Raw genomic sequence first — 25759 nt, 5'->3', positions numbered from 1 at the left:
ACCACGTGACGTCACAACATGGCGACCATAATGCTAATAATAATATATTTAATTATACAGCGCAAATTCAACATACGTTTTTAAAATGCGATTTACAGTCAAAATATCTAAAAACAAATAAATACAAAACTATGTGATAAGCTAAAAGTTATAAAAAGCTATTAATTGTTTTAAAATGTAAAATACTAATTTAAAGATGCGATCCTAAAAAGATGAGTCTTGAGCTTTTCCTTGGAAGTATTAAGACTGTGCTCCTCTCATATCTATTGGCAAGGAGTTCCAAAGACGAGGGGCAGCAGCAGCAAACGCGCGGTCACCAAGAGTTGGCAAGGTTATCATAGCTAATGGTGTTAGTAGGATTGTGTTATTAGATCTTAGTCCATATTTGGAGTTCTGTTTGAGAGAGACCTCCTAATATATTCTGCTGCTGTTCCATAAATAGCCTTATAGGCTATAAGGATTATCTTAAAGTTAATTCTATGCTCAACATTTAACCAGTGAAGTTCCGTTAACAAGGGGCTAATGTGACAATATCTGGGTGCTCTATATACCAGTCTTGCGGCAGCATTTTGAACGCGTTGCATTTTAGATATAAGACAATTAGGTAATCCATACAATAGAGAATTACAATAGTTGAGGCGGCTCGTCGAACCCATGTATTAAATTCTCCGTGATTCCTTGAGAATTTTCTTATCCTGCTGATATTATGGAGGTAAAAGAAACCTGTTTTGCAATTTTTTGTAACATGCGTGTTCATTTTAAAGTTGACATCAAACCAGGCACCCAAGTTTCTAATTACGTCTGCACTGGGGGATATACAAGAGTCTCCTACAGCCAAGTTGTCAATATCCACCTCCTTTAACTGCGCTTGAGTTCCAATAATAATGAACTCCGACTTATCGTCGTCACCCACTCCCGTACATCTTGTATACAAGCCTCCATTGCAGCAACAGCCGAATCTTGAGTGGCACGATCACCCGGTCGAAAAGCCAGATACAGCTTCGTGTCGTCGGCATAGCAATGCACTGTGGGTAAGTGCTGACTGACAATGTCGAACAATTGACTCGTGTAGATGGAAAACAATAATAGACCGATGCAGGAACCCTGCCGTACACCAAAGTCGATGTCAAACTTGTTAGAAGTTGCACCGTCTATTACAAACTGTTGGAATCTGCCCGACAGGTACGAACTCCAATGCAGTTCTACAAAATGCAAACTTATCCTCAAGACGCCGAAGCAATATCATGTGATCGATCATATCGAATGCAGAGCTCAAGTCAAGGAAGACCAATAACGATACATGTTGTTTGTTGATTATAAGTAAGATGTCATTATGAAAACGAAGTGACGCCATCTCGGTGCTGTGGAACCGCCGATAAGCCGATTGTAGCACAGGGAAAAGCCCGCATGCCCTAAGACGAGAAACTACTTGTTGGGCAACTGCTTTCTCTGCAAGCTTAGACAAGAATTGGAGGTTACTTACAGGTCGATATTTCTTCTCATCAAGTTCCAGACCAGATTTCTTGAGCTTGGGCTTGACTAGCGCCCCTTTCCACGCATCAGGGAAATGACCCTGTTCGAGGGAGAGATTTACACTGGACGATATAGCGGGTGACAGTTCATCCAAGCACTCCTTAATAACACTAGTAGGAAGAGGATTAATTACACATGACTTCGTGGGTGCATTCGCAATAAGCTTCGTCTCCTCACTGAGTCCAACGGGAGGGCCTCAAACGCAGAGAAGGGCACTCCTGCAAATGAAATAGCTTTGACTTACTTACATCTAGCTTACAATAAATGCTCCTGATCTTTCGAACAAAAAAATTACCGAATTCGTTAGCTCGTTGAGGTGGATAGAGTTCGTCATGAGATCCCCCAAAGAGGCGGTTGACTGCATTAAAAGGTGTCGCTTGTCAGTACTATTCTTATGATTAATGAAGTTCGCGTAATAATCTCTCCTTGCCGTTCAATTACATGACTTACATAATCTCTCGCTCTAAAAAAAATGTTAATCTATCTGATTCAAGGCCACTGGCTCTCTAGATGCACTCACATTTGCGGCGTTCTTTGCTGCCTTGATGGTGTCATTAAACCAGGGTGCGTGTGGCTGCGCGGTAATGGTTTTCTAGACAATAGGATACTTCCTATACTGAAAACGCTGGCTTACGCAGCACCAGGTTACACAGCACTTTATAGTGCTCAGAGAGGTAACAGTCTGGAATCGGTGTAGTTTCCACCAGAGTAATGACCTCCCGTGTGATGATTAGATCGAGTGTATGACCAAGCCGGTAAGGGGGGCGTCTTCGCGTGCTGGAGTAATCCTTTAGAGTCGAGGAGATCCAGGAATTTGATTGCATCGGGATCATTCGGGACATTTGCATGAATATTCGTGTCCCCAGTTATCAGGAGGGGCTCTGGTGTCAGGATGGGCCACTTGACTCGAGTACAGATTCTACTTTACCTTATACATGTATCCACAAGTTAGGAAATCAGGTCAGGGAAATTAGGTTGCCCAAGGTCAGGGAAAAGTCAGGGAATTTTACTCTAGGTCAGGGAAAAAATATGTTTTTCAGAGAAGTACCTTAGTAGGCTTTTATAGACATGAAATGTAAATAAACTAAATTGGGTCAACACGGCGCCGCGCTCCACTCTTCTCAATCAAGACTCGTACAGAAGAAGGACCGTCTGTTAAAATTGTCATGGCGATTATCATCACATAACGCCAAGCGTGAATAAAACGCACGGCAAAGTTCTGTGCAAAGCCTATGCATCAATTTTATGTAATAAAATATTGTATCCTTCCTAAAATTAGTTTATCAGAATAAGAATTAGTTACCAAGCACAAGTAGGGCTTTGTGCAATGATAGTTTCAAGGCTTAGGAAAGTTTCTTCTCCTGTGAATATTTCCCAACTCTGCTGGGCTCCTAGAATCCTCAGAGCTTTGTCCTGACAGCCCAACCTCATCCAAACTTTGGCACCTGGGGTGATTAGCAAATGAATGACACATACAACCGAGCCTATTTCGACATACACACCCCTCAATCTTGTTACCTTATTCTGGACATAGCATTACAGACATGGTGGGTATGCTGTAAATTTTCCAATTCCCTGACTAGTTATTTCGTAATGGTGTCTACAAGTTTTGAAAAATGGTTGGGTTGAAATATATTACAAGTATTTGCCAGTAGATGGTCAAATTAGAACTTTTTACAGATAAATAAAATTTGTTGTTATGTTTCATGTTAATATGTTGCCACAACTCCACCTTCCATAAAAATCGTTTGTTTGCAAACATAAGAGAATACCATCTAAAACTTTTCAACCTCATTAGTATGGCCAATAACAACATCAACTCAACTTTAAAACTAGAGAAAAAAAACCGGATCGATGTTCTTAATTGATTTCTGTAATGTACAAATGAAATCCTGGTATCATTTCCAAGTTTCTACAAATATCTTCATGAACAAATCCTAAGCCTCTCTTCATCATCAAGTTCTAATTATGATATTCTAGTTCTAGCTTTTCTTCCTTTAAATCAAACGTTCGCCGCGCAAGAAACATGATAGAAAAATTTCGTATTTCAATTGTTAGAGTTGTGAAGATCATGGATAGTTGGTTTAAAGACACTGACATTATATTGAGTTCCAGCAGAGGTTATCAAATTAAATAACAGAAAACATCTCAAAGAGAAGTAGTGTATTTCCAGCCAGAGGAAAATCATATGACAGCTTTAAACACGAGTTAAAGAGATTTTTTTATCAATATTCGATGCTTATCAAAGGAGGTTAAAACGCTAGGAAAAAAACAATGGAGCAAGCAGTCACACCTGGCAACTTCAAGAGATGATATAAGAGAAGCCCATACAATTCTGTGTGTTGTTCAACTAAATCACTGTTCTCATCGATTGGGGATGTCTTAAGTCGAAGTCGTTTACCTTCTCCTTTAATTTTGGCTCATTTTCCCAACCGAAATTATCAGTCACGCTCAATAGAATATAATTGCAAAGTCATCGAATTGGAAGACCTCGAGAATCTGTAGCCTGCCAAGAAGTATTTTGGGAGAGGGGACGGACTTAGTCTGTCTGGATCTGTGACTTATCTCTCTATCCTACTTGCAAAAAGGTTTAGTTGCTCTCTCTTGTGTTGTTGTGTATATTTGTTTGTCTGCGTTGTTTGGATTGTTTATACTTTAGTGAGTTTTTGTATCTCTTTTTTTTGACGTAATTTAATTCGTTTTTCTCTTTTCTATCGAATAATATGTATACGGGTAATTTGTCCAAGTTTGAACGTTCGGGGAATCAGAGTTCAAATCAAGAGGAGGAGTATTTTTTCATACCTAAGAGATCATAGAGCAAACATTTATTTTTTACAAGAAACATATTCAGAACGAGCCGATGAAAATATTCGGAAAAAAAATTGGGCTAGCGAGCTATTATTCTCACATGGCACCACGCATTGTAAAGGTGTGTGTATTTTAATTAATCCCTTTGTACAACCAAAAGTTGATTATTCTTACGCCAATGACTCAGTGAATGACCCAGTTGTGAGTTAATGAATGGAAATCAGATCAGAAACTATTTCCTTTTCCAAAAGTAAAGCAAAATATATCAGCAACCGAGCACAGGAATTAAGACGTAGAATAGACCAGCTTGATGCTATTATCTGCGATAATTTTTCTTCCCCTTACATCGATGGAGTGTTACGGGAGTATGACGGACTGGAAATGGAACTTAAATCAATTTACGAAGAAAAAGGAAAAAAGACGATGTTTAGAGCAAAATGCCGCTGCATAGAAACGCTGAACGTCCAACAAAGTTTTTTTCAATCTTAAAAAAGTCATTACAACGAAAAAACGATTAGTGAACTTCGATCACAAGATAACTCTATTTGGCGCAACGAGACAGTGACTCTAGGGCAGGCTGAAAACTATTATAGAAACCTATATACCTCGGATTTAACCTTCTCTGAAACTGCGTATGACACATCCACTGACAATGTTGAAACCCCTAAGCTTTCAGAGGACGCACAAGAAACCTTGGAGGGTCTTCTTACGTACGAAGAATGCAAAAAGATACCAGAAACTTTTCAGAATAATAAAGCACCAGGGGAAGACGGATTTACCGTCGAATTTTGTACCTAATTTCTTGAACTTTTAGGAAACGATTTAATAACAAGTTTCAACGATGCGCACGAGAAAGGTGAACTCTCCATTTCACAACGAAAGGGAATCATTACTTTGGTACCGAAAGAAGACGGGTCACTCTTAGATCTTTCAAACTGGAGACCAATTACACTGCTTAATGTTGATCTTAAAATAGCATCAAAAGCAATAGCCAAACGCATTGAATCGACACTACCAAACCTGATCCACTCTAAACAAACTGGCTTTGTAAAAGGGATATACATAGGGGAAAATGTCCGACTTGTAAGTGAGATAATGGAATATACGAGTCTACAAATCCTGCCTGGCATTCTAAGGTCACTAAATTTCCGAAAAGCTTTTAACTCGATTGAATCGCCCTTTATAATGAAGACGCTGGACCATTTTAATTTTGGTAATGATATAAAGCGCTGGATTAAGATATTCTACAAGAACAAAGAAAGTGCAGTACAAAAAAATGGTTTTGTAACCAGCTGGTTTAAACCATCAAAAGGAGTTCGACAAGGTTGCCCCCTCTCCCCTTATTTTTTGATTCTTTCTGCGGAGCTACTCTCAAAAAAGATACGTCAGGATTCCAACGTGAGAGTTATCAAAATCATCGGTATGGAAATCAAGCTGTCTCAATTCGCTGATGATGCTACTCTATTCAATGCTGATTTAGAATCTTTAGAAATGGCCTTGAAAACTGTTGGGAAATTCGGAAGAATTGCTGGTTTGTCCCTAAATGTAAAGAAAACGAAGGCGCTTTGGTTGGGGAAATGGGAAAGTGATAAAAATAAGCCTCTGGATTTAAAATGGTTCCACAGCCCTGTTAAGATATTGGGGATATATTTTTCGTACAATATTAAGGAGAATAACGAGCTCCACTTCGACAAAAAGATCCAAAAGTTGCAAACTAAGCTGGATATGTGGACTTCACGGGATTTAACGATATTTGGAAGAGCCATGTTAACATGGAGGTGAGGAACCCCAGGTAGGTAAGGTAGCCCACCTAGGTGGGGTAACACGCCTGTCCATATAATTTCTCATTTTATTTTGATTGCGTTTACATGATAGGTGGGGTGACCCGCCTGAGCAGGTTGCCCGGTCTGCCAGGTAGGGTAACCCTGTCAGCCGGGGTGACAATTTGCCATGTAAACGTCTCAAGGTGGGGTAACCCGCCTGGCCGGGGTCGCGTTCGTAGCAAAAAGCTCAAAAGCAAAACATGTATGTTTTAAAACTTTGTACAGTTCCTAGCCGGGTTACCTTACCTACCTGGGGTTCCCCACCTCCATGTAAACAGGCCCTAAAACCTTGGATATCTCGCAACTTATCTACTCGGCCTCTAATCTGGATGTTCCCATGGGAATTGTGGAAATTGGACGAACAAAATCTTTCAAGTTCCTCTGGAAAAGCAAAAAAAATAAGATAAAAAGATCAGGCCTTTACCTAGATTTAGACAACGGTGGTATACGCATGACCGATTTTGATGTTATTTTAAAAGCCCTAAAACTCACCTGGATCCCGAGACTGTTGTGGATTTTGGACAATAGTGATTGGTGTATTATTACAAAACATTCTTTCCGAAGTAAGGGAGGATTAAACTTTCTACTAAGGTGAAACTACGACACGAATTACTTTAATGATATCCCATTCACCTGTAAGAAGATACTGGAATTCTTCAATGAATTAAAAACTCTTTACTCGTACAATCAAAAGCAGGAATTAATATTGTTTAATAACAAAGATATATTGATTGACGGGAAACCCATCTTCCTTAATGAATGGTTTAAATAAGGCATTCTATCGATTAACGATCATTTGAGTGAAAGTGGCAATATTTTAACATTTCAGTGTTAAATATTCCTGTAAAGCCAATTTCTTACAGTATTATCTAGTAGTTAGCGCTATTCCTAAACGCTTATGATCTCTAGGCAAAGGCTCTGACACCACCAACAAATTACTCTTTACCCGAAATGGTAATATCTTTTCCTACAACGAATCGACCCAAATTAACCTGTACAAGGCTAAGTCAAAGGACTTCGATAATTTGCTTAACGTCAAGATTCACACCGAAGATCAAACGAGCCCTAAACGTTGGAACAAAAAAACTTTCTTTAAAGAAAGACATATGGACTAAGATCTTTAAATCACTGAAAACATTTGTATGGAAACTAAATTAAAAGAATTTAAATTTAAATTAATCCACAGAACGATAGTAACTCAGAAAGAACTATTCAGATTTGGTATCAAGGCGGACGATGAATGTGTATACTGCGGAAATAGAGATTCAATTAGGCACTCTTTTATCGAGTGTATGTTTAACAGAATGTTTACCCAAAAGGTCTTGAACTGGTTCGATCAAGTGAATGCCTGCCAAATCTCTCCTACCACAGAGGAGACCTTGTTCGGTATTACTGCAAGCTCCCACGACACAACAATAATACGGAAATTCAACTACACCGCCTTAATTATGCGCCATTACATTTATTCAGCCAAGTTAAATAGCTTGGCTATCTCCTTTCAGGATTTTATCAGTAAGCTACTCATTAAATATAATCTTGAAAATTTGTCTTAATTATATGTTTTATTGAGAAGTACTCTGCCTTCTAAAAGTCATTATACCGTATAATGTATTATAAGTAACTGTATATTCAGCAAGTAATGTAAGTAGAGTATTGTATTATTAGTAGTGTAAGTAGCCCGTATTGCAAGTGATTATATTTTTTGTAAGTAACCATAGTTAATACTGTATTGCTAGCATGAGTAACCTACATTGTAAGTATCGTCAATATTGTTCTGTAAGTAGTGTAGCGTAATGAGTCTTGCACTGTAAGTAATGTTTTGTAGAATTGTGTTTTGTAATAAAAGCAAAGGTTTTAGGCTTGGCTAAATCTACATATTACGTGACCGAAACTGTATTTCAGTTTGACATTAATTACTTGGAGGAAATCCAGTTGAAGTTGTTTTGAAGCGAAATACATAACAGCATAAAAATATCTGGTCTGTATCCAGACATATGAATCATAAGAAGCAGAGAAAGTTGATGCTGCCTCAAAAATAGGTCATTTACGTTGATCCTTCGATCTCATTAAGCTCCAGATTCGCATGATATTTAATTTACGTTGAGAAAGGTGGAAGTATCAATTGAAACGCCCTTCTCAAGGATCGAGTTTTCAGTCAAAGCCCATCGTCTAAAGTGCACAACAGTTATAGCATCGATTCATGAAAGGCTCTCTACCCTCGCCTTCCAGTGATAAACGGAGAGAAGAAATGCAACCGCTTCAATAACATTCTACTTCTCTCATTTAACACGGGTAGCTTACTTAATACGTTTTGCTAAAGTCGCACAAAGTCCAGGATTTACCGAAGCCAAGTAGCAATTAATTGTAGTAACACCCCGTGGGAGCACAATCACGAAAAAATGCATAGCATGTTTTTTTTTTTAATTTTGTTTGGCTCGGCAGTTTGAGTGGCTTTGAGTCGTATGGCGTGGCAGAACTTGTCGTATTTAACTGCTTGCTGAACGTAATTAAAAGGTTAATTCTTGAATTGAAACACCTTTCAGTCGTCTGATGCGAACTCTTACCTGCTTCTCCTGAAACTCGGCGCAAAATAGCGATTAGCCAAAGAACTAAAGTTGCACGGAATAATTTCATTATTAAGGATTTATCCGATAACTGGTCACATGAGATACAAACTCAACTCTTTCTAAAAGGTCAAAAGATGACAACTGTGCAAGGCCGGACGATCAGCATGCTCAAATCTAAGCACCATACAAAAGAAGTCAGACCTTTACGACCACGCCCAGTTGTTTTCAATACGCAAAGTAATTCAATTACTTGGTGCTCTGAAACAATTACAATATTAAAATTTTTTTTAAGATAGGTGCGCAATTATTTTCGCAAATATTCCGCTGTTGTTTGGGTACTCAAGAACCAAGGGAAGTGAAACGATTTTAGGAAGAAGTTTTCATGAAGTTGGTACACACGAGCGCGACGGAGGGAAAAAAATTTACAAATTTCATTTTCGAACAGTTGCAAATTGTTTCATTTTGTTGTAGATGGATTGATCTGAAACAGTAACTACAGAAGTGGGTGGAGCCAGGTGATGTGCGCACTTTTGTAACATTGCATCATAATCGTAAAAGAAAAGTAAGTCATTTGTATCCTGTGGCAGTCGAGTGAACATCTTTTGTGGCAGCGAGAATAGCATGAATACGTGGAACGTAATAGAGATTCACTGTTTCTTGCCGATCCTTCGAAAGTTAAATGTGTTGACGGGCCTGCGCGACTCCAGACGTTCCTTCGTGACAAATTCCTCCGAAGGAGGCACCTGACGAGATTCAGAAAGAATCCAAATTGTAGTTTTGTTGAGAATCTATTCTCACATGACAGCAATCACACTCACAGCCGATGGCTGTATAAATATCAAAGTCAGAAATTTTGTTCCTAAACGAAAGATATTTAATTGGGAATCGACCTTTGACATGCAAACGCACTACAAAGAGAGAAAGACTTTCCAATATACGAAATTTTAAGCGTTTAATCCATCAGGCGCAAATAAAGAATCTGTAAAAGGAGAAGCGCTGCACTTCTTAGCTCTTTATTGAACGAATTCGTCAGGCTCCACGTCTAATAAAAAGCGTATAGAGTTTCAAAATACGTTTAAAGAATAGAGGATACCCAGATGACAGTTTTGAGAATTATATATCAGGAGTTATTTCTGCCGGTGAGAAAAGTTACCTAAACAATGTTTGGAGCACAAAGAAGACATTTTTTTTTTTGCTCAATCTCATCCGGCTTTGCCTAAAATAAAGAACATATATAGGACAATATCAACTTAAAACTTACCGCACTAAAGAGGATTATTACAAAAATCGGATATGACGCGCGCTGTCATTGATTGAAAGAGCGTGCTCTAACAGAGTATAAAACACAGAGCTGAGCCGAAGCTGTCACGCCATCTGCCAAATTTTACTACGTTGGACCATTTCCCAGACTTCTCTTTAGCTTTTTTTCGTTAACTAAAAGTGAAATTTCGGAACACGCGAGCCGGCAAGTAGCAAAAGAAGAACCAAACAAAGGTTTGTAAACATGCCAAGCGCCGTACTTACGTTATTATAACGTGAGCAGAGACGAAAATTCTCAAAGAGAAAACGAAACGGACAGTCTGAGTTTTGTAGGTTTTCACGCTCGCTTAGACTGGTTACCGGTTAGATTGCAAGGTTATGTGCGGTGATAAAAATCAAACACAGCTAACACTCCTCTAGAATATATAGTTTCGTGATGAAAAACAACACAGAACAAAACGGAAGTGATGAAAAATATAGCCAAGCTGGCATAATTTTTAAAATTCATACTAATCATGACGGTGTCAGAGAGACTCAGCAATCACGCTGAGGTTCATCGCGGCTAGCTCATTATGGCGATCTCCGGTCATCGGAGTGAAGCAAGTCTCAGAAATTACAACGGCCGCCCTTCGAGTAAACAACTAAGAGCTTGCTATATTATCCTTACCGATCCGTTGGGTAGAAGGCCACATCAGCCACAGCAGCCGAGTGTTACGGCGTCTTCATCCCGAGCAATCTCTATATACCAGTGAATTCGGCTGTCGTTCTTTCATAAAACACAAGCCCTAGACAGTTTGTTTTCTAATTGTCATGTGAAAAAAAACTCGCGTGTTTTTAAGAGTTTCAATTCGGCCGGATTTCACTGAACGTTTCACTTTGAGATTCTTTATTAGATCCAACAAACTCCAGGAAAAAGTTTTAAGTTCTACCTGCCGAACTATTTTTTTCCGTTGGAAGATGTCACGAATAGAATTTTGCCTATTCTATCGAAAAACCACGTTTTCCATCGGAATACAATCTATTGGTGTGTATTGGACATGTATGGAGGAATGTATGATGTCGCCTTGCACAGTATAGAGTATTCATAGATCAAGTGAGTCCTTTCATTGCTCTACTTCAACCGTCCTTTATTCAATAGTATATTTCCCATACAATCACCTCAAAAAAGTAACGTTATGTAACGCAATAATAATAGGCCTTTTAGCGGCCATAACCGGTCTCAAACACCAGCGTAAATAAAAACACGTATAAAACACGTATAAAAACACAAATACCGTTGGAACGCGTTTTTGAAACGTTTGAGAGGCTTCAAATTAGATCTTAGAAAAACCGGTCTCAAATTCCATACTAAACAACGTTTCGTTTGTCCTTGAATTCCAACTGAGTACGCGACAAATACGAACAGAACATACTTCTTCCGATTCTGTGTGAGTCAAATTACGATAAACTGTAGTAGTAGGCCTCCATCGGTCAGGGTCGACCATGGGTATAGCATCCTAATTGTGTGTTTGGCTGGAGCATCTGCGACTATGACTGTGAAGGCCAATGCGTGAATGGCAGTCCCTGCCGCAAGTGCTGCACGTGTATGCTGTTTGTTGGACATTGCTGATACGAAGTTTTCTGCGGGTCCGCCTCCTTGTGGCAGCTTGTGTCAGCTTCTCTTCTCCTGTTTTGAGGTGCCTTGTAACGGCTCCTCTCCATTGTGACCGATCAGCGGCGAGATTTTCCCAGGTCTCTGTGTCAATTCCTACAGCCTTCATGTCACGCTTCAAAGCATCTCGGTATCGCAGCTGTGGGCGTCCTCTGCGTCTACTTCCAGTGGCTAGTTCACCATACAGTAAGTCTTTGGGGATGCGGCCGTCTGGCATGCGATGAACGTGGCCCAGCCAGCGGAGTCTACGTTGCCTGAGTAAGGTTGACATGCTTGGCAGGCCCGCACGAGACAAGACCTCTGTGTTTGGGACTTTGTCTTGCCACGAAATTCCCAGGATGCGGCGGAGGCTTCTCATGTGGAAGGTGTTCAGGCGTTTTTCTTGTCTGGCGTACATCGTCCATGTCTCGCTGCCGTATAGCAGTGTACTGATGACACAAGCGCTGTATACTGCCATCTTGGTCTTCTCTGTGAGCATGGGGTTGGACCACACACGTGTAGTGAGGCGTGCAAGTGTGGCAGCCGCCTTTCCAATTCTCTGGTCGAGCTCGAAGTCTAAGGAGACGATAAACTATAGTTAAAGGAAAAAGATATAGCTTAACTTTGAAGGATTGTTTTGTCAAAAGCTGCGCTTTCTGCCTTTTCACTTTCTGATAACGCTTCCACAATGAAACGTAATCAGGATGCGCACACTGCCTGGGCTGAAATGCTAAGTAAGGGGAGGGTAAAAGCTCATAGGTGTGATGTACAACTTAACCCTTTCGTTATTTGTGACACTTCAAACGTGCCAACGATGTTTGTGCGGTTCGGTAATAACTGAGGCCTTGGTTTGGGCTGTACAAACGAGAAAAAAACGGCAGTCATCTTGCAATAGGCGTTCCTCCCATGGCACGTTTAAATAAGTATTACAGAGCTCTAGATTTTCTATACACAGTCGAAAAGGGCAGGGGAAAAAATCCCTATCGTCGAGTTCCTCTCACTACAAAGCAGAAAGTTCGCTCATTCCTGATTTGGTCAGTGTGAAAATGGGATTTCAAGAAAGGAATACCGCTCAGAACTTTAAAGCCTCATGGTAGTTATAACTTCAACTGAAACTTTCCGATAAATTCCCCGAAAACTGATGTTAATTCGCTAAAAGAGAGAATATGACGTATTCCTGATGCTCCGATACTTCGCATAAGCAAAAATGACCACTATCTTATGATTGGCGTTCCTCATCGGCTTCATCTATATTAAACTATATTGCAATGCAGTTGCATTTTTCCATATGCAATCTTAAGCGGGCGGTGACGGTCAGTCTTATCTTGCTTAGTCAGTTCTTCTTGCCACGAACCAGAATACCCGTTTACCCTTGACTTGTTCAGAGTGGAAATGAGATTCCCTAACAGGTGATGTCGCTTAAGACTTCAACGCCCTATCGTGATCACCAACAGACACTATTCATTGATTTTTACGACGCTGTACAACACAGAAAATGTATCAACCTAACGTAAAAAAATTTGAGCGGAATGCAATTGTTTAAATAACAAAAGAAAAGAACTGTGTCCGATCATTACCTTCATTAACAATCCTGCGATTTAGAGTGCAATTCAAAAAACAGCCGTCAAATAAATTTGTCATAAAAACTTTATTATTCTTATAAATTCCTCAACGAATGATGTTCATTTCCTTGAAGAGGAATGTCGGTTTCCCTGGGGCTTATTCGGGGGGCTTATTCGGGCTCCCCAGACTTCGCTCTAAAGGACATTAGTGGCGCAATTTTCTGATCGATAGAGCGGGCTCTTCACAGTAAATCTCTAACGTTCACTATGCTATGTATCTTTTCATACTTTGTCATTGGATTTGCTTCCAAAAAAGAATACGCAATTGGAGCGATTTTTTTTTTACATTTTACACCAAAATATTTACTCTGGAACATTATTTTTAATTTATATCACTAAAAAATTCCATGTCTTTTCAAGATAAAAATCCTAAAAGATACACATAAAACTAAATGAAAGTTATAATGTTCCTCCCTTCGCTGTTAAACAGCTCGCTTTGTATTAACAAAGGATGAAATTTTAAATTCAAATACACAGAGAAAATAGCATACGAACTCCTAGGGCTGCAAGACTTATCACTTAATCCTTCACTCCATAAGAATGCAATCGGTTACACAGCTAGATCGTCAACATTAACGTAGAGTCGATCGTCGCAATTGCTTAAGTTTATCAGCCCCTGCCAAAAAAATAAAGGTTAAATGACTTTTCGTCCTTCGTAAAGAGCATGTTGATGATGGAATATACTTGGAAATGATCAAAATAAAAGAGACATGCAACGCTCGAGCACCCCTTGGTCACACAAATATCACATGCATTTGACAGTGGTAGATTCTAAATTACGATATCAGAAAAAAAATAAAGAAAAAGCTAACGAATATCATAGTGTGCCTCTTTTAAGACTCAACGAAAGGTTCGAAGCACCACACTGGAACTTACTCGATACAAATTCGCATTTACTTTGGGTCTTCATCGATGGATTCAGAGAATTCTATGAAACAAAACATCACTCCCCTTCCGTGTTTTATGAACAAGCTTTGGAACTTGTGTAAGGACACTGGGTGGAATCCTGGTATATCATTGTTACCTCATAATTTAGGCAAAGGAGCTTCGAAACTTCCGTAATTTTCATAATAAACTATAATACCCAAAATCTGCTACCTTGAAGTAGACGATATTCTGCGTTTGTAGGTCACCCTGCGTAAGCCAGATGGAACTTAAAACGATCAAAATTAGCTCCACAAATCTACCTTGTGCTGGTTTTCCATCTCTTTGAGTTCTTCCCTCAGCTTTTCAAAAGATGGTTCTCAAGTTAGGGTCGTCATCCCAACAGTTTGCCACTATGTCATACCTGAAACACAAAGAAGTCAAGGATATATCATTATTCGTTCTTACTGCCCTCAGTTAGGATGTTGTTAGGCACAAAATCATGATTGCAATATAAGGTAGGAAAGCTTGTTCCTTTCTTTAATGACCACAAGAGACAAACTCGTGATCACTGACTCATTCCAATGTTTCCCCTAAGTAGGCTCATTCAGAAAGAAAAACAGGTTTAATTTTGAGCTGCACATGCAACTTTCACAAGAAGAACTTTTCAAATCAATGTTACCGCTGTAGGGACGTAAAAAACAACAACAACAACAACACAATCTTTTCATACAACTTCTCATCCACATGTTGTGGTTTAGGCATTCTGTATCCCTCCTCCAGCAACTTTGCCATTTTTTTCCATCCTTCCCTGGATACGGTGAACCACCTAAAATAAAGCGGGTACTCTCAATAAACTTTTCCAAGAAGGGCCTGACACTTGTAAATATATTTCTACAATATAATTCCTGCACCATTGTTCCTTGTTTGTTTTTTTTTTCTTTTCGAATAAGTTCAGCAGCTGATGCAATCTAAGGTGGCCTGGCAGGTACAAAACCCAAAGGCAAAACTGAATTCCTCAGAGTATGGTTCACCCTTCTTACTTCATGACCACGTGTCAACACAAGAGCCACTTTTGTTGACACGTTGACGCTAAAATTAATGGTCTGGTTATCAATCTTGCGACCTACCAATCGTGAAGATCTCATAGAGGAGAACTCCGTAGCTCCACCTGTAAAACAAACGAGATGCATTAGCAGAAATAAACGTTCTTTTCTGTACTGACATCTTCGGCAAAATATCGTGGGAAGCACAATAGACTTGTTATAGGAGCGAGACCTGGGCCGTTACTTATGACTCACAGCCAGAAAGGGTGTTACCACCCCTTCTTAATACGATGCCTCCACATCTCCACATCAATTTAAAACAAATGCAACGCATAACATACATTAGACATCCAATAACTTTTTCCAGTTTGCCTATGGACCTTATGAAGCCCTTGTACTCACACATCACTCTTTGTAGAATATTTTCCGTACAGCAATGCCTCAGTGGCAGTCCATTTAACAGGGAGACGCCCTTAAATTAGAAACACAGAACTCGTTGGCATAGCTAAGGAAAAGATCATGATCAAGGATAAATCGGACTTTACAGATAGTAGACTGTAAACAGATCTTTAGCTAACTGAACTAATTTAGTACCTTAGACTTCCGTTGATAAATGTTGTCTTCATGGATATCTCTGGCCATACCAAAGTCTGTCACTTTGCACGTTTCTCCTTCTCCAACTAACACATTACGAGCTGCAAGGTCGCGATGGATAATCTACAACAAATAAAATCAAATCATTAATGTTAATGAATTGAGGGGGTCCAGAAGAATTGAACGAAAAGAATGAAAAGTTATGACCTATATCCGATTTCAGCAACATATGCCAAAGTAACATTTCACTAACTAGAGATAGGGTTCCTACTTACTGGTATCGATGACAAATACGACATTCCATCGGAAACTTGCCACGCAAACTTCATCAGCTGCTCTGACGTCAGATTAGTTTGTGGTTTGATATCCGGATCTTCGAAGTAAGTGTCATTTAATCCACGGCTCTTTCTGAGGTATCCCAGTAGATCTCCATAGGGAACGTATTCAATCAGCACCATCAATGGCCCTGTAAAATATGGTAAACATAAAAATATGCTTATATTAAGCACTAAATCTGCTCTTTGTTTTGGCTGTTTGGGCGATTAAGACATATATACTTTTCCATATTTACCAGACTTCGTGACACATCCCAGAAGTTTAATAACATGAGGATGAGCATCGAGTTCCTTCATCAATCGAAGTTCGGACAACAAGTCCTTCCTGTACGACTCAGGAGCGTGATCTGCAAGATGATCACCCGACAGCTGTTACCTTTACAAGCAATATCAGTAAATGTACCTCAGAAAATATCAGTTGATATTCTCTGACTTGCTAAACTAAAATAGGTGACACATTTCCTTCCGAACTTTGAGCTCCGTTTTGTTCAGTGATTGAACATCCTATCTAAAATCACAAGGTTATGAAATGGTAATAGTCATAAAATATCTTATACAAGTTTATCTTTGGAGCTCGTGTGTAAAACTCGATAAGACGGACTGAATTAGGACTGTAATACTCCGCAAGTAACTATAAATTTCTATAAATTTCAAACATTATTCTCAGTCAACAAATACAATGACAAAACCCCTCATTCCATTGCTATACCAGTATGACCATACTTTAATGATATTGAATTTAATTAGCTTAAGATTTGTACAAAACAATTGCTGAGCGGCATACGCGTAGCAGAGACATTTTTTCCTTTTCCCGCTGAGCTTTAATGTTGAAAGGGACCACCCTTATGTTAATTTTAATTCGGAAAAACAGTCTTTGAGGTTTGCTACTTTTAAAAAGGTGGGAGGGAGGAGTGTCGATTGTCGGCGAGAATTTAATTCTCTACAAATAAATGTCTCTGTCGCTATGTTCTTGCAGGAAAAGATAGCTCTTCTGATAAATTTGTAAGAAAATTGTACGACTTCGGATATCAGAGGGCGCTGCACCAGCAAGTTTCATGCTGAGGCCACGTGAGAAGCTTGTCGTGTCATTTCTCGACTACGCAGGTCTGGTCAACTCATTCATGGTCTATAAATGACTGTAAATATATGAAAATCATACATGTGAACTACGTTTGAGGAAACGATCTGACTATGGAATCGATCCTCGCAGTTATGAACACCAGTTAAGTAGAAGAGAAAATAAGGCCCGCACAGGCCTGAATTTTTTCCATGGCGTTATTTTCACTACTACATTAATAGTGTTCATAACTGCGAGGATCACGTCCATATTTCTCCATGGTCTATTTGATAGCTGGTTTTAAATTGTCTCACGATCCTGATCAACTAACTGAGGTCACGTTTAGTTGACTGCTGATTGTACTACTGCTAAATGAACCTTACTCTCCCCATTTAGGAAGGGTTGGGGGGAGGGGAGATTAGGCTTGCCTTGCTACCTTCAGGATCGAGAAGAAGGCTTAATCTCTTGACGCTACCTGCCTAAGGCTGAGTCTTTCCAGAAGAGTGCTACCGTTGGGATTTCACTGAAACAAATCCTATTATTTGAAGTATTTGATACCTTTCAACATCTTAACAGCCACAAGTGTCTTCGTTGGTTTCCCATGGAGGCCTATGACTGTTGCCTTGGCAACCTGACCAAAAGCCCCTTTACCAACGACCTTTTCTAGAGTCACATGCTCTGTAGGAATCTCCCAACAGCGTGGTGATGAATATGTAGAGATGTATTCAGTGACGGACTGGCTCGGTTGTGGACAGTTCGCCGGTGACCGATTCCTCTCATCCAATGCCATATACTGGTGGCTTTGAGAAGCTTCCGCCATCTCAAGCTCAGTCTTTTGAGTTTAAAATAATAAAAGGAATCATTTACTAAGGCTACAGTGGAACGTTTCTCAAATCTACCTTCTTTTTCATTCCGTGGTTCATGTCAAAGTTTTCTTGCGAATGTGTTGCATAATATCATCATTATAATTATATAAAAGTAGAAAAATAAAATGTGCTGGCTCGTATTAAATTTTAAATTTTCTTCAGCTGTTTCCTGTAGGAATTTCATGACCACTTATGGCACTATCTTCCATTCTTTGGGAGTTACTACTGGAAGTGCGATAGTAAAAAATTAAAAAATAATAATATAAAGGTGCTGGCTCGTATTAAACTTTCAATTTTGTTCTTCTGTTTCCTACAGATTACACTGATGATCGTTCTGATTTGTGGTGGTGTTAGCCTCGTCTCTGAGTGGTACAATGTACTGGAGAAGCATTTTATAAAATAATATTATTGCAGAGCGAGGGTGGTACAGATACGAACACGGAATAAGTGAAGATAAAAGACAAACCGCCGCTGGTAAGAAATAATTTAATCAAATTTGAACGAATTTGTCAGCAAGGTAAATTTTATTCAAAGACACAAAACGTATCGCACTTAAGAAAGGGAATAAAGCTCCAGCCATGTTATTAAAAGTTTTTTTGTTTGGTAGTTACGCAATTGAAATGGAGAACGACGTAAACTTAGATCACCAATCTCTGTCAAAGTACAGACATGTTATCCTCAAGCTCTTTGTCAAGACAGAGGGTACAGGCTTTCCCAATAAGGACCGAACAAGGCTAGTATATAACATTTTCGTTTTTTCCTTAAACTCAAAGGTGCTTGTAATAATGGGAAGATCCTCCATAAACTAAACAATGTCTCAGCGAGTAAAAGGTAAAGGAGATAAATTGAAGATTTAGGCTTAAGCAAAACATTTCTATTTGCGTGATGATAACGGTGAATTAAAAGACTTCTATGCAAACTTCGGAACAGTAATCCAAACGAACAAATTGATTTGAGAACAAGGAAGCAAATAATTATTGATAAATTTAGGGCTTAAGATTGTGACCGAAGTCCGTGCTTAAAAATGCTGCCCAGCCGATAAAACAACATACATTTATGAAAAAAATTGCAATGAAGCTAGGAATATACTCTGCGACCCACGAAAGCGTTACTGTGCCCATCGGCAGAGGTAGGAAAATCCGGACTGCGCTAAGAACCAATCAGATTGAAGGATTCGTTACCGTGCCCTCTTGACAAAAAAATGATATAATATTGTACCACAATAAGGTTAAGAGTTAAATCTTCAAGCGACTTACAAAAACATTCTCTATTTCCTCGATTGTATCTCTGTTTGTCCTAAAAGTAAAAAAGAAAATCACGTTTTCGGTCGCATCCGAGTTCAATCGGAAGAAGCACGTTGACGATTTGTTCAGCTAGGAAAGCACACATTTAGGCACTCTATAAGTATTAGTCTCGAAAGGATTAGTGACAACATGTCACATTTTGCGCTGCTGCACTGACTCAAAAAAGGTTTCATAAAGATTAGGAACCAGGCATCTATGCCTTTCATTGAGTGGACTAGCTCTAAGGAAAGATAATTATCTCTGAATAGTCCATTCTCAAAAGGTCTGGTGAGTAGTCTTAACGACATTACGTTACGGATGCTCTGGGAAATTGACTTTAGATGAAGCTCCTGCTCTAGGCGTAACTATCATAATCCATGCTTGAAATTCACAGTTGCATACAGTTTACAATTGGTATCAAAAACAAAACATGAAATTGGACGATACTTTATCGTTCTAAAAATCTCACCTCTCTCTTCTTATTATTTCTAGAACGATAAAAAAGACAAAAAGTATGAAAAACATGAAAAACGTAAAGTGAGAAGATAGCAAAGAAAAACCAGCTCGAAAAGTATATTAAGAGAAAGTAACAAATAATTCAAAGGCAATGCAGAATGATGTTTTCTGACATTTATTTCATTTTACACATGGTCAGTTTCAATAGAAAGTGGTCATCAGGTCTAGGGTTATAATTGAAATCATAGAATTATAGAACCCGATCAAACGAGAACCTATAATCACGGTCATGAATTTTTGGATATGTGTGTATTTCATAAAGGCAACAGATTATAGAGAAGATTTACCGTGTTCACCCAGCCTCACCTAAACACTCAGAGGCTTCAGTGATACTCTGGTCGGCGTGCCACGTAACTGTTTCTGATTCTCAAACTACATTTTATGGTATTCGCGCGCGTTGCGCGTTATTTCGCAATATCAGGTAATCTGGCCTCCACAGACTTAAACCTTGACACTGAAAATTGATGTGGACACTTTCTCGTACTCAATTTTGTTCGGTGTTATTTGCAGTGGATTTGAGTTGTATTTTCTTTAATTTTCTTTCATCGCAAATTTGCCACCTTTGTTTCAGGGAATCTTAAAAGTTTAGAGAGTATTCATTTTCAGTTAAAAAGTTTCATTACATCTTTTATAATATAACGGTGTTGGACACCAATATCTTTTTTTTAAAGGGATTTATTAGAACTGTTTCGAAATCCAGTGACATACCGTATTTTTAAAAAAGGCTATAAAAAACATAAACTGTTTTCAGCTGCTTGATACTACGCGACTTTTCTTGAGAGCTAGAGTTGGCATTAATACTACTCTTACCATTTGAGTTCTTTCTCCACTTCCATACGAAAAAGACAAATATTCCAGCAGCAACAGCCAGCGCGGCAATTGATCCAACCACTGCACCAACAGTGATCCCTGTGGCACCTTGAATACAAGAGTTGAACAACATATGAAATATATGCCTCCTCAGACTAAATTATGGCAATCCTCCGCTTAACCGTTTTAGTCATGATGCCTTTTTCTACACATAACTTTTTATTTAATTCATGACAAATTAATTGGAAGAAGGGGTTTAACTGGGTATGAGAACTAAATTACAGGTATTTTTTCCACCCATACCCTTACTTACCCTTTAAGATGTTTTAAAAGCAATTTGAATCACGAGCCAACAAAACAAATGAAAGTTCTTTGTTATAAACTGCACTACAATTGTTTTTCCTCCCATAGGGAATACTGCTTTAGCCTTTACTTCTCAGATCGCAGTTAAGAAACAAAGGCCTCGCAAGTTATTGTTTGAGCTGCTGTTTCTTTTTATCACACTCTAGCCAAGGGTTTATCCCTTCCCCACCCTGCAGCCCTTAGCTGTTGTGGTGTTATACAGAATGTAACGGTATAATCTAACCGACAGAATCAATCTCACAAACTTAACTACTTTATTAAACAGCGAATAATGTTCTTAACAAGGAGCGACTTCTAGAAGCAGTACAATACTTATCGTTAATAAACTTAATTAAGCCCACCACAGTCTATATCCTAGCACACCACTGACACAATCTCACGACTGACACAATCTCACTGCTGTCGCCAAAGTTCCTTGAAATGAGCAATTTTCCCCAGTAACTCTCTCTCGGTAGGGCTTTCAAAACAGTCGTCCCTCCGACAACAACAACTACTCTTACTACTACATAAGTGAGTCTTTATATATATTCACAAAGTGCTCTGCGACATTCCAGAAGCTTACATAAGACCTTTTTAGAAGTATTACATAATAAATGCGTGACTTGATGAAAGGTTCTGGAAAGTTCTATGGTATGCGAATCTGCATGACTAAGTAGTCTGGAGAAATCTAGAAGCTTATATTTACAATAATTACTCATAACATGAATAACCTCAAGATGTATATGTATGATGTTTTAAAAGATCAGTACAACCAAGTACATCAACATGGATACCATAAACAAGAAGAATGTTCCAAATAGATGCTGAACATACTTGTGCAGCGTGCATAATGTGTGAGTGTGTTTCGCTTGAAAGTGATTAAATCTCATTCCATGATTAACCACTCCAATTGAAGCATATCATGGACTAAGATTTCTGCTATCAATCAACTATAATGTTTGTATCGAAGGATTAAAACCTACTGCCAGGTGGAGTTATTGTGCCTGCTTCAGTAGTTCCAGTTTCGAAGTCAATTTCCAATCTTGTCCTTTTTATAGCACTCACGGTGAAGTCTCCAAGCTTCCCATCTCTGGAAGCATTACGAAGTACGACTATAGCATCTTGCTCTTTTGCTTTGGAATCGAAGATCATTGCAAGGTAAACAGTTGTACTTTCACACCTTGATTAAAACAAAAGACGTGGGTCATTAGAGGATGGAGTGCTTTAGAAACCGGAAAATTATAATTCATTTGCTGATCCAGGCAATTTACAAACCTGATGCTACTTTTCAAGAGCACACTTTTGAAACCTACAAATCTCCAAGCAAAAGCCTCTTCCATCTACAGAAGGAACAGAAAAGTGAAACTGGACAGGAGTTCGAGGAGTTCATCAGGCAACTTAAACACCAGCACACAATCAGATAAACATATGAATGTTCATCGACAAAAAAATTTAGAATATTACCAGTTTGTAATGAAAAACCTCTTTTATAAACGTTCATAGCATGCCCGTGCAAGTCCTTAACAGGCTCATTTGGAATTTTTTAGTTCATTAAAATAAGTCTCTATTTCTTTTGATAGCCAGCCATTATCGAACGAAAGCCAAAACTAAAATTTTAACTGTACGATGTGCAACGGCAGAAATATAAGAAAGAAATAAAGATATAAATAGAAATATTGCTCTAAAAAAATGGTTACCACTTCCTTGAGTCTAGTCAGTAATGACAATATGTCGTATTTCCCATCAATACAACTTTCACTGGTGATGACCATGGTTATGTTAATCAGTACTTTTATTATGACTGTACATGTGAATAAAAAGACACTGCAATTAGACACACAGAAACGTAGACTTGTTGATATTTTGTGACTTCATTACATATCATGATTAACATTTCATTTCCCGCAAATAGCAAAGTAAATACCATTATCTAGAATGTAAACAGGGACTAAGAGCCAACCGCTTTCACTGGGGGGTTAAATATGTAACAATCAGGTTATCCAAGAAAATTTTCAATTGAATATAATCTTAATATGCTGCAAATTGGTATCAAAAAGGACTGTACTTTTCAAAGTTTCAAGGGGAAGCATGCCCTTTCACCTCTATAGGAGCTTCTACAAGAATAATTTGGGCATGATTTTCTATCAAAAGAGGTCCTTAGCTACACTAGTCTGGTTTCTTTCTGACATTTACACGCATGATAAATGTAGCTTACTTTATCACAACACATTTTTCATATCGCTGGCAGCACCCATAAGTAATATGAGGCGAGTCCCTTGTTCTGACTGGCTACCGAAACCGTTAGGGATTGTTGTCTTTGACCCTGCGCAAGAGGAAGAAGTACATGGAGCGGTTATTTTTGGGCAATTTCGGCGATGAAGTCGCAAAAAACGGCAGAAGAGAGTCATAACAAAGAAAACATAAAAAACCCTCGCGGGTTTATTGTGCTACAAACACAGTTTGTTTCTTATCAAAACGAAATATTTTTACCCGATACAATAGATCATTTATTGACCAAGCTCGTTCGATCATGATGGCAGGATATTACCTTTGACCGAACCGTTGGTCAATATTCCCTCTTTAGGAGGTATTGCGCAAAGCGATTAATTGCCACATGCCACGCGACACATCTTTGTCTATTCTTTATCGGTTATAGTACCTGGTTTCAGTTTTGTTAGTGCTCTCGTAGCATGAACAGCGTTTAATCAAGTGGTGTTGTTTTTCTCGCCTACCCACCCGTTTCTTGTTAAGGCCTTTCAGGTGAGGTGGCAGAGAGATTTCGCTTCCTCGTTCGCTCCAATTTTATTATTCTAGGAAATAGACTTCTCTCATAGCCAAAACGGACTATGCTGTTGTTGTGTTGGTGGTGGGAGGAATTATGCATATATCCTGATCGATGTTTTAAGCATTAAGTAGAACGTAACACTGGAGAGCCTTTTGTTCCTTTGAACATTTTGAATTTTCATAGACAAAATCGAAATGATCCTCTTTAGGCCTTAGGACTCTTATTAATCGATAATGATTAGGAAAAGACCAAACACTAATATATATATATATGTATACCTTCACAATCTGCCATATTAGATGATCTGCTGTAACCTTCTTTACACGTGCAACCAGCTCTGCCAGTATTAGATGCTGAATTTGCAGGACAAGGTACACATTTTGCATTACCAACAGAATCCTTATAGAAGCCTCTCTGACACTCTAAAATGAAACAATGTAAAATTTCATCAACATGCCTTTCCTTCAGAGCCAAAAGAATATCAATTGATATTCTCCTGTTCAGAACACATCAATATAATGACCCTCTAACGTGCTTTTTAGGCAAAAAATTACTGCCATGCAAATGACTACTCTCTATGACAGAATCTGAGACACATTTTGATAACCTTGGCAATAGTCATCAGCAGAGGCTTGGTTACCCAGACAATTCTTTTTGTCTTCACTCCTTACGACTCTCATAATGACCGTCATTCAGGTTTTTTAATAACATGCGTCTATAAATTTAATGCAACCTCTAACCTGGGGTTTTCAGACCTAAATACCAAGACATGAAAACAAAGACCCGAAAACGAAGACGCTAAAATCAACACCCCGCATTTTTGCAAAACCAAAAAAGGAAATGAAGAATCGACCAACAAAAATTGACAAATGGGGGGGTGGGGGGGGGGGGGGGCAGGATTTATGAATTGGAAGACTTGTATTTTTTTATGAATTCGAAAATTTGCATTTTTTTCTTCGTAGCCCAGGTCGAAATTCAACTTATCTCCCTGCACAGCTGCACTTTTCATAAATACAGATTTATTTATCTTCGTCCACCGCTTGAATTTATATGAACATGTGATGTATGACCAAACGGTCCATTTTCATGTAAGTTATGCATCAAAGCTTCTCTAAGCTTTTATCAAACCATGAATAAACGGGGTGGTCATTTAGATGTTTAACCATTTAAATGATTAAATTTTGGACCCAACGCTTCGGAGGCAAATCCAGATTTTAAGTGCAGCACTAACCTTTGCATGTGAAAGATCCATTCGTCAATTCATAGCCATAACTGCAAAGGCAGGCTAAGTTATCTCTTATGTTCCACTCCCCATTACTAAGGCACACGCCAAATAACTTTTTGTTGTTTTTCGTAATCGAGTTAGGATCTGTACATTCTCCTTCTTGTTTGGTTAAATTGCTGTCATTTGCTGGAGCAACTGTTCTTGAAAATCTAACCATTTTGGAAGGGAACGTTTCAGAGCAGAAACGATATCTCACAACAAATTTTGTTATTCTCAGGCAGCTTCCTTGGTCTAATAACGCTAAATAAATTCCCTTTGCTTTTATTAAAACTGACCCATAAAATATGTTTGTTGCGTGCTCCCGAGGTGCAGATAGAGTTTTTGGAGTTATAACAGTTTCTTTGTGGAAATTTTGTGGATTTGGATCTGGATATAATTTGTAATCAGTGTGATAAGAATACAGGGAGAAGTTTGTTCTGCAGAATGGCCCCACGTCAGCTAAGAGGCAGTTACGGAGGCTATAGGTCACTTCAACATCGAGCCGTGCAGCATACTTGATGTTAATGAACTCTGTCATTAACCAGTTCTCTGGTTCCTCTTTATTGTTAGAAATATCGTAGACTGTATAAGTTAACGAGCCAGTTGAAGGATGATTCCCCTGCAAGAGTATAAAAATCCGATTATTGGTCAATCGTTAAGGAGTAAAATACTCACTTCAAAAGTGACGGTCTGTGCAAAACATAAATGTACTGAAAGTACTCTATACTGAAAATTTCTACTCGTATGCCAGGCA

At 38.8% G+C, this 25759-nt stretch overlaps 1 protein-coding gene and 1 pseudogene across 4 annotated transcripts in view; both read right to left on the bottom strand.

Annotated features, from left to right (window-relative positions):
• Positions 1–25759, bottom strand: part of LOC149043919 (ephrin type-B receptor 1-like) — a 92710-nt gene that overhangs the window by 60486 nt on the left and 6465 nt on the right. The window contains exon 1 of one of the 3 annotated variants that reach the window (XM_089209072.1): positions 8729–8911. The exons of the other annotated variants lie outside the window; for them this stretch is intronic. Coding sequence (XP_089065198.1) covers positions 8729–8798 — 70 coding nt within the window. The 5' untranslated portion in view covers positions 8799–8911. Of the gene's footprint in view, positions 1–8728; positions 8912–25759 lie in introns of those variants that run through there. 3 annotated transcript variants of the gene reach the window in all.
• On the bottom strand, positions 11488–25660 carry LOC149043920 (uncharacterized; annotated as a pseudogene). The gene is made up of 17 exons (XR_016187812.1): positions 24973–25660; positions 24020–24163; positions 22654–22757; positions 22232–22296; positions 21940–22136; positions 20615–20722; positions 19758–19776; positions 19262–19301; positions 17698–17971; positions 16319–16429; positions 16023–16213; positions 15750–15870; positions 15556–15628; positions 15238–15278; positions 14841–14936; positions 14431–14531; positions 11488–12213 (listed from the first exon to the last, which is right to left on the bottom strand). The product of XR_016187812.1 is annotated as an uncharacterized LOC149043920 (transcript).

This window comes from Pocillopora damicornis, chromosome 6 (assembly GCF_964200805.1).
Source record: "Pocillopora damicornis chromosome 6, jaPocDami1.2, whole genome shotgun sequence".
NCBI classification, from domain to species: domain Eukaryota; kingdom Metazoa; phylum Cnidaria; class Anthozoa; order Scleractinia; family Pocilloporidae; genus Pocillopora; species Pocillopora damicornis.
Note: the sequence above shows the minus strand (reverse complement) of the source record. Positions and strands in the feature narration are given on the sequence as shown.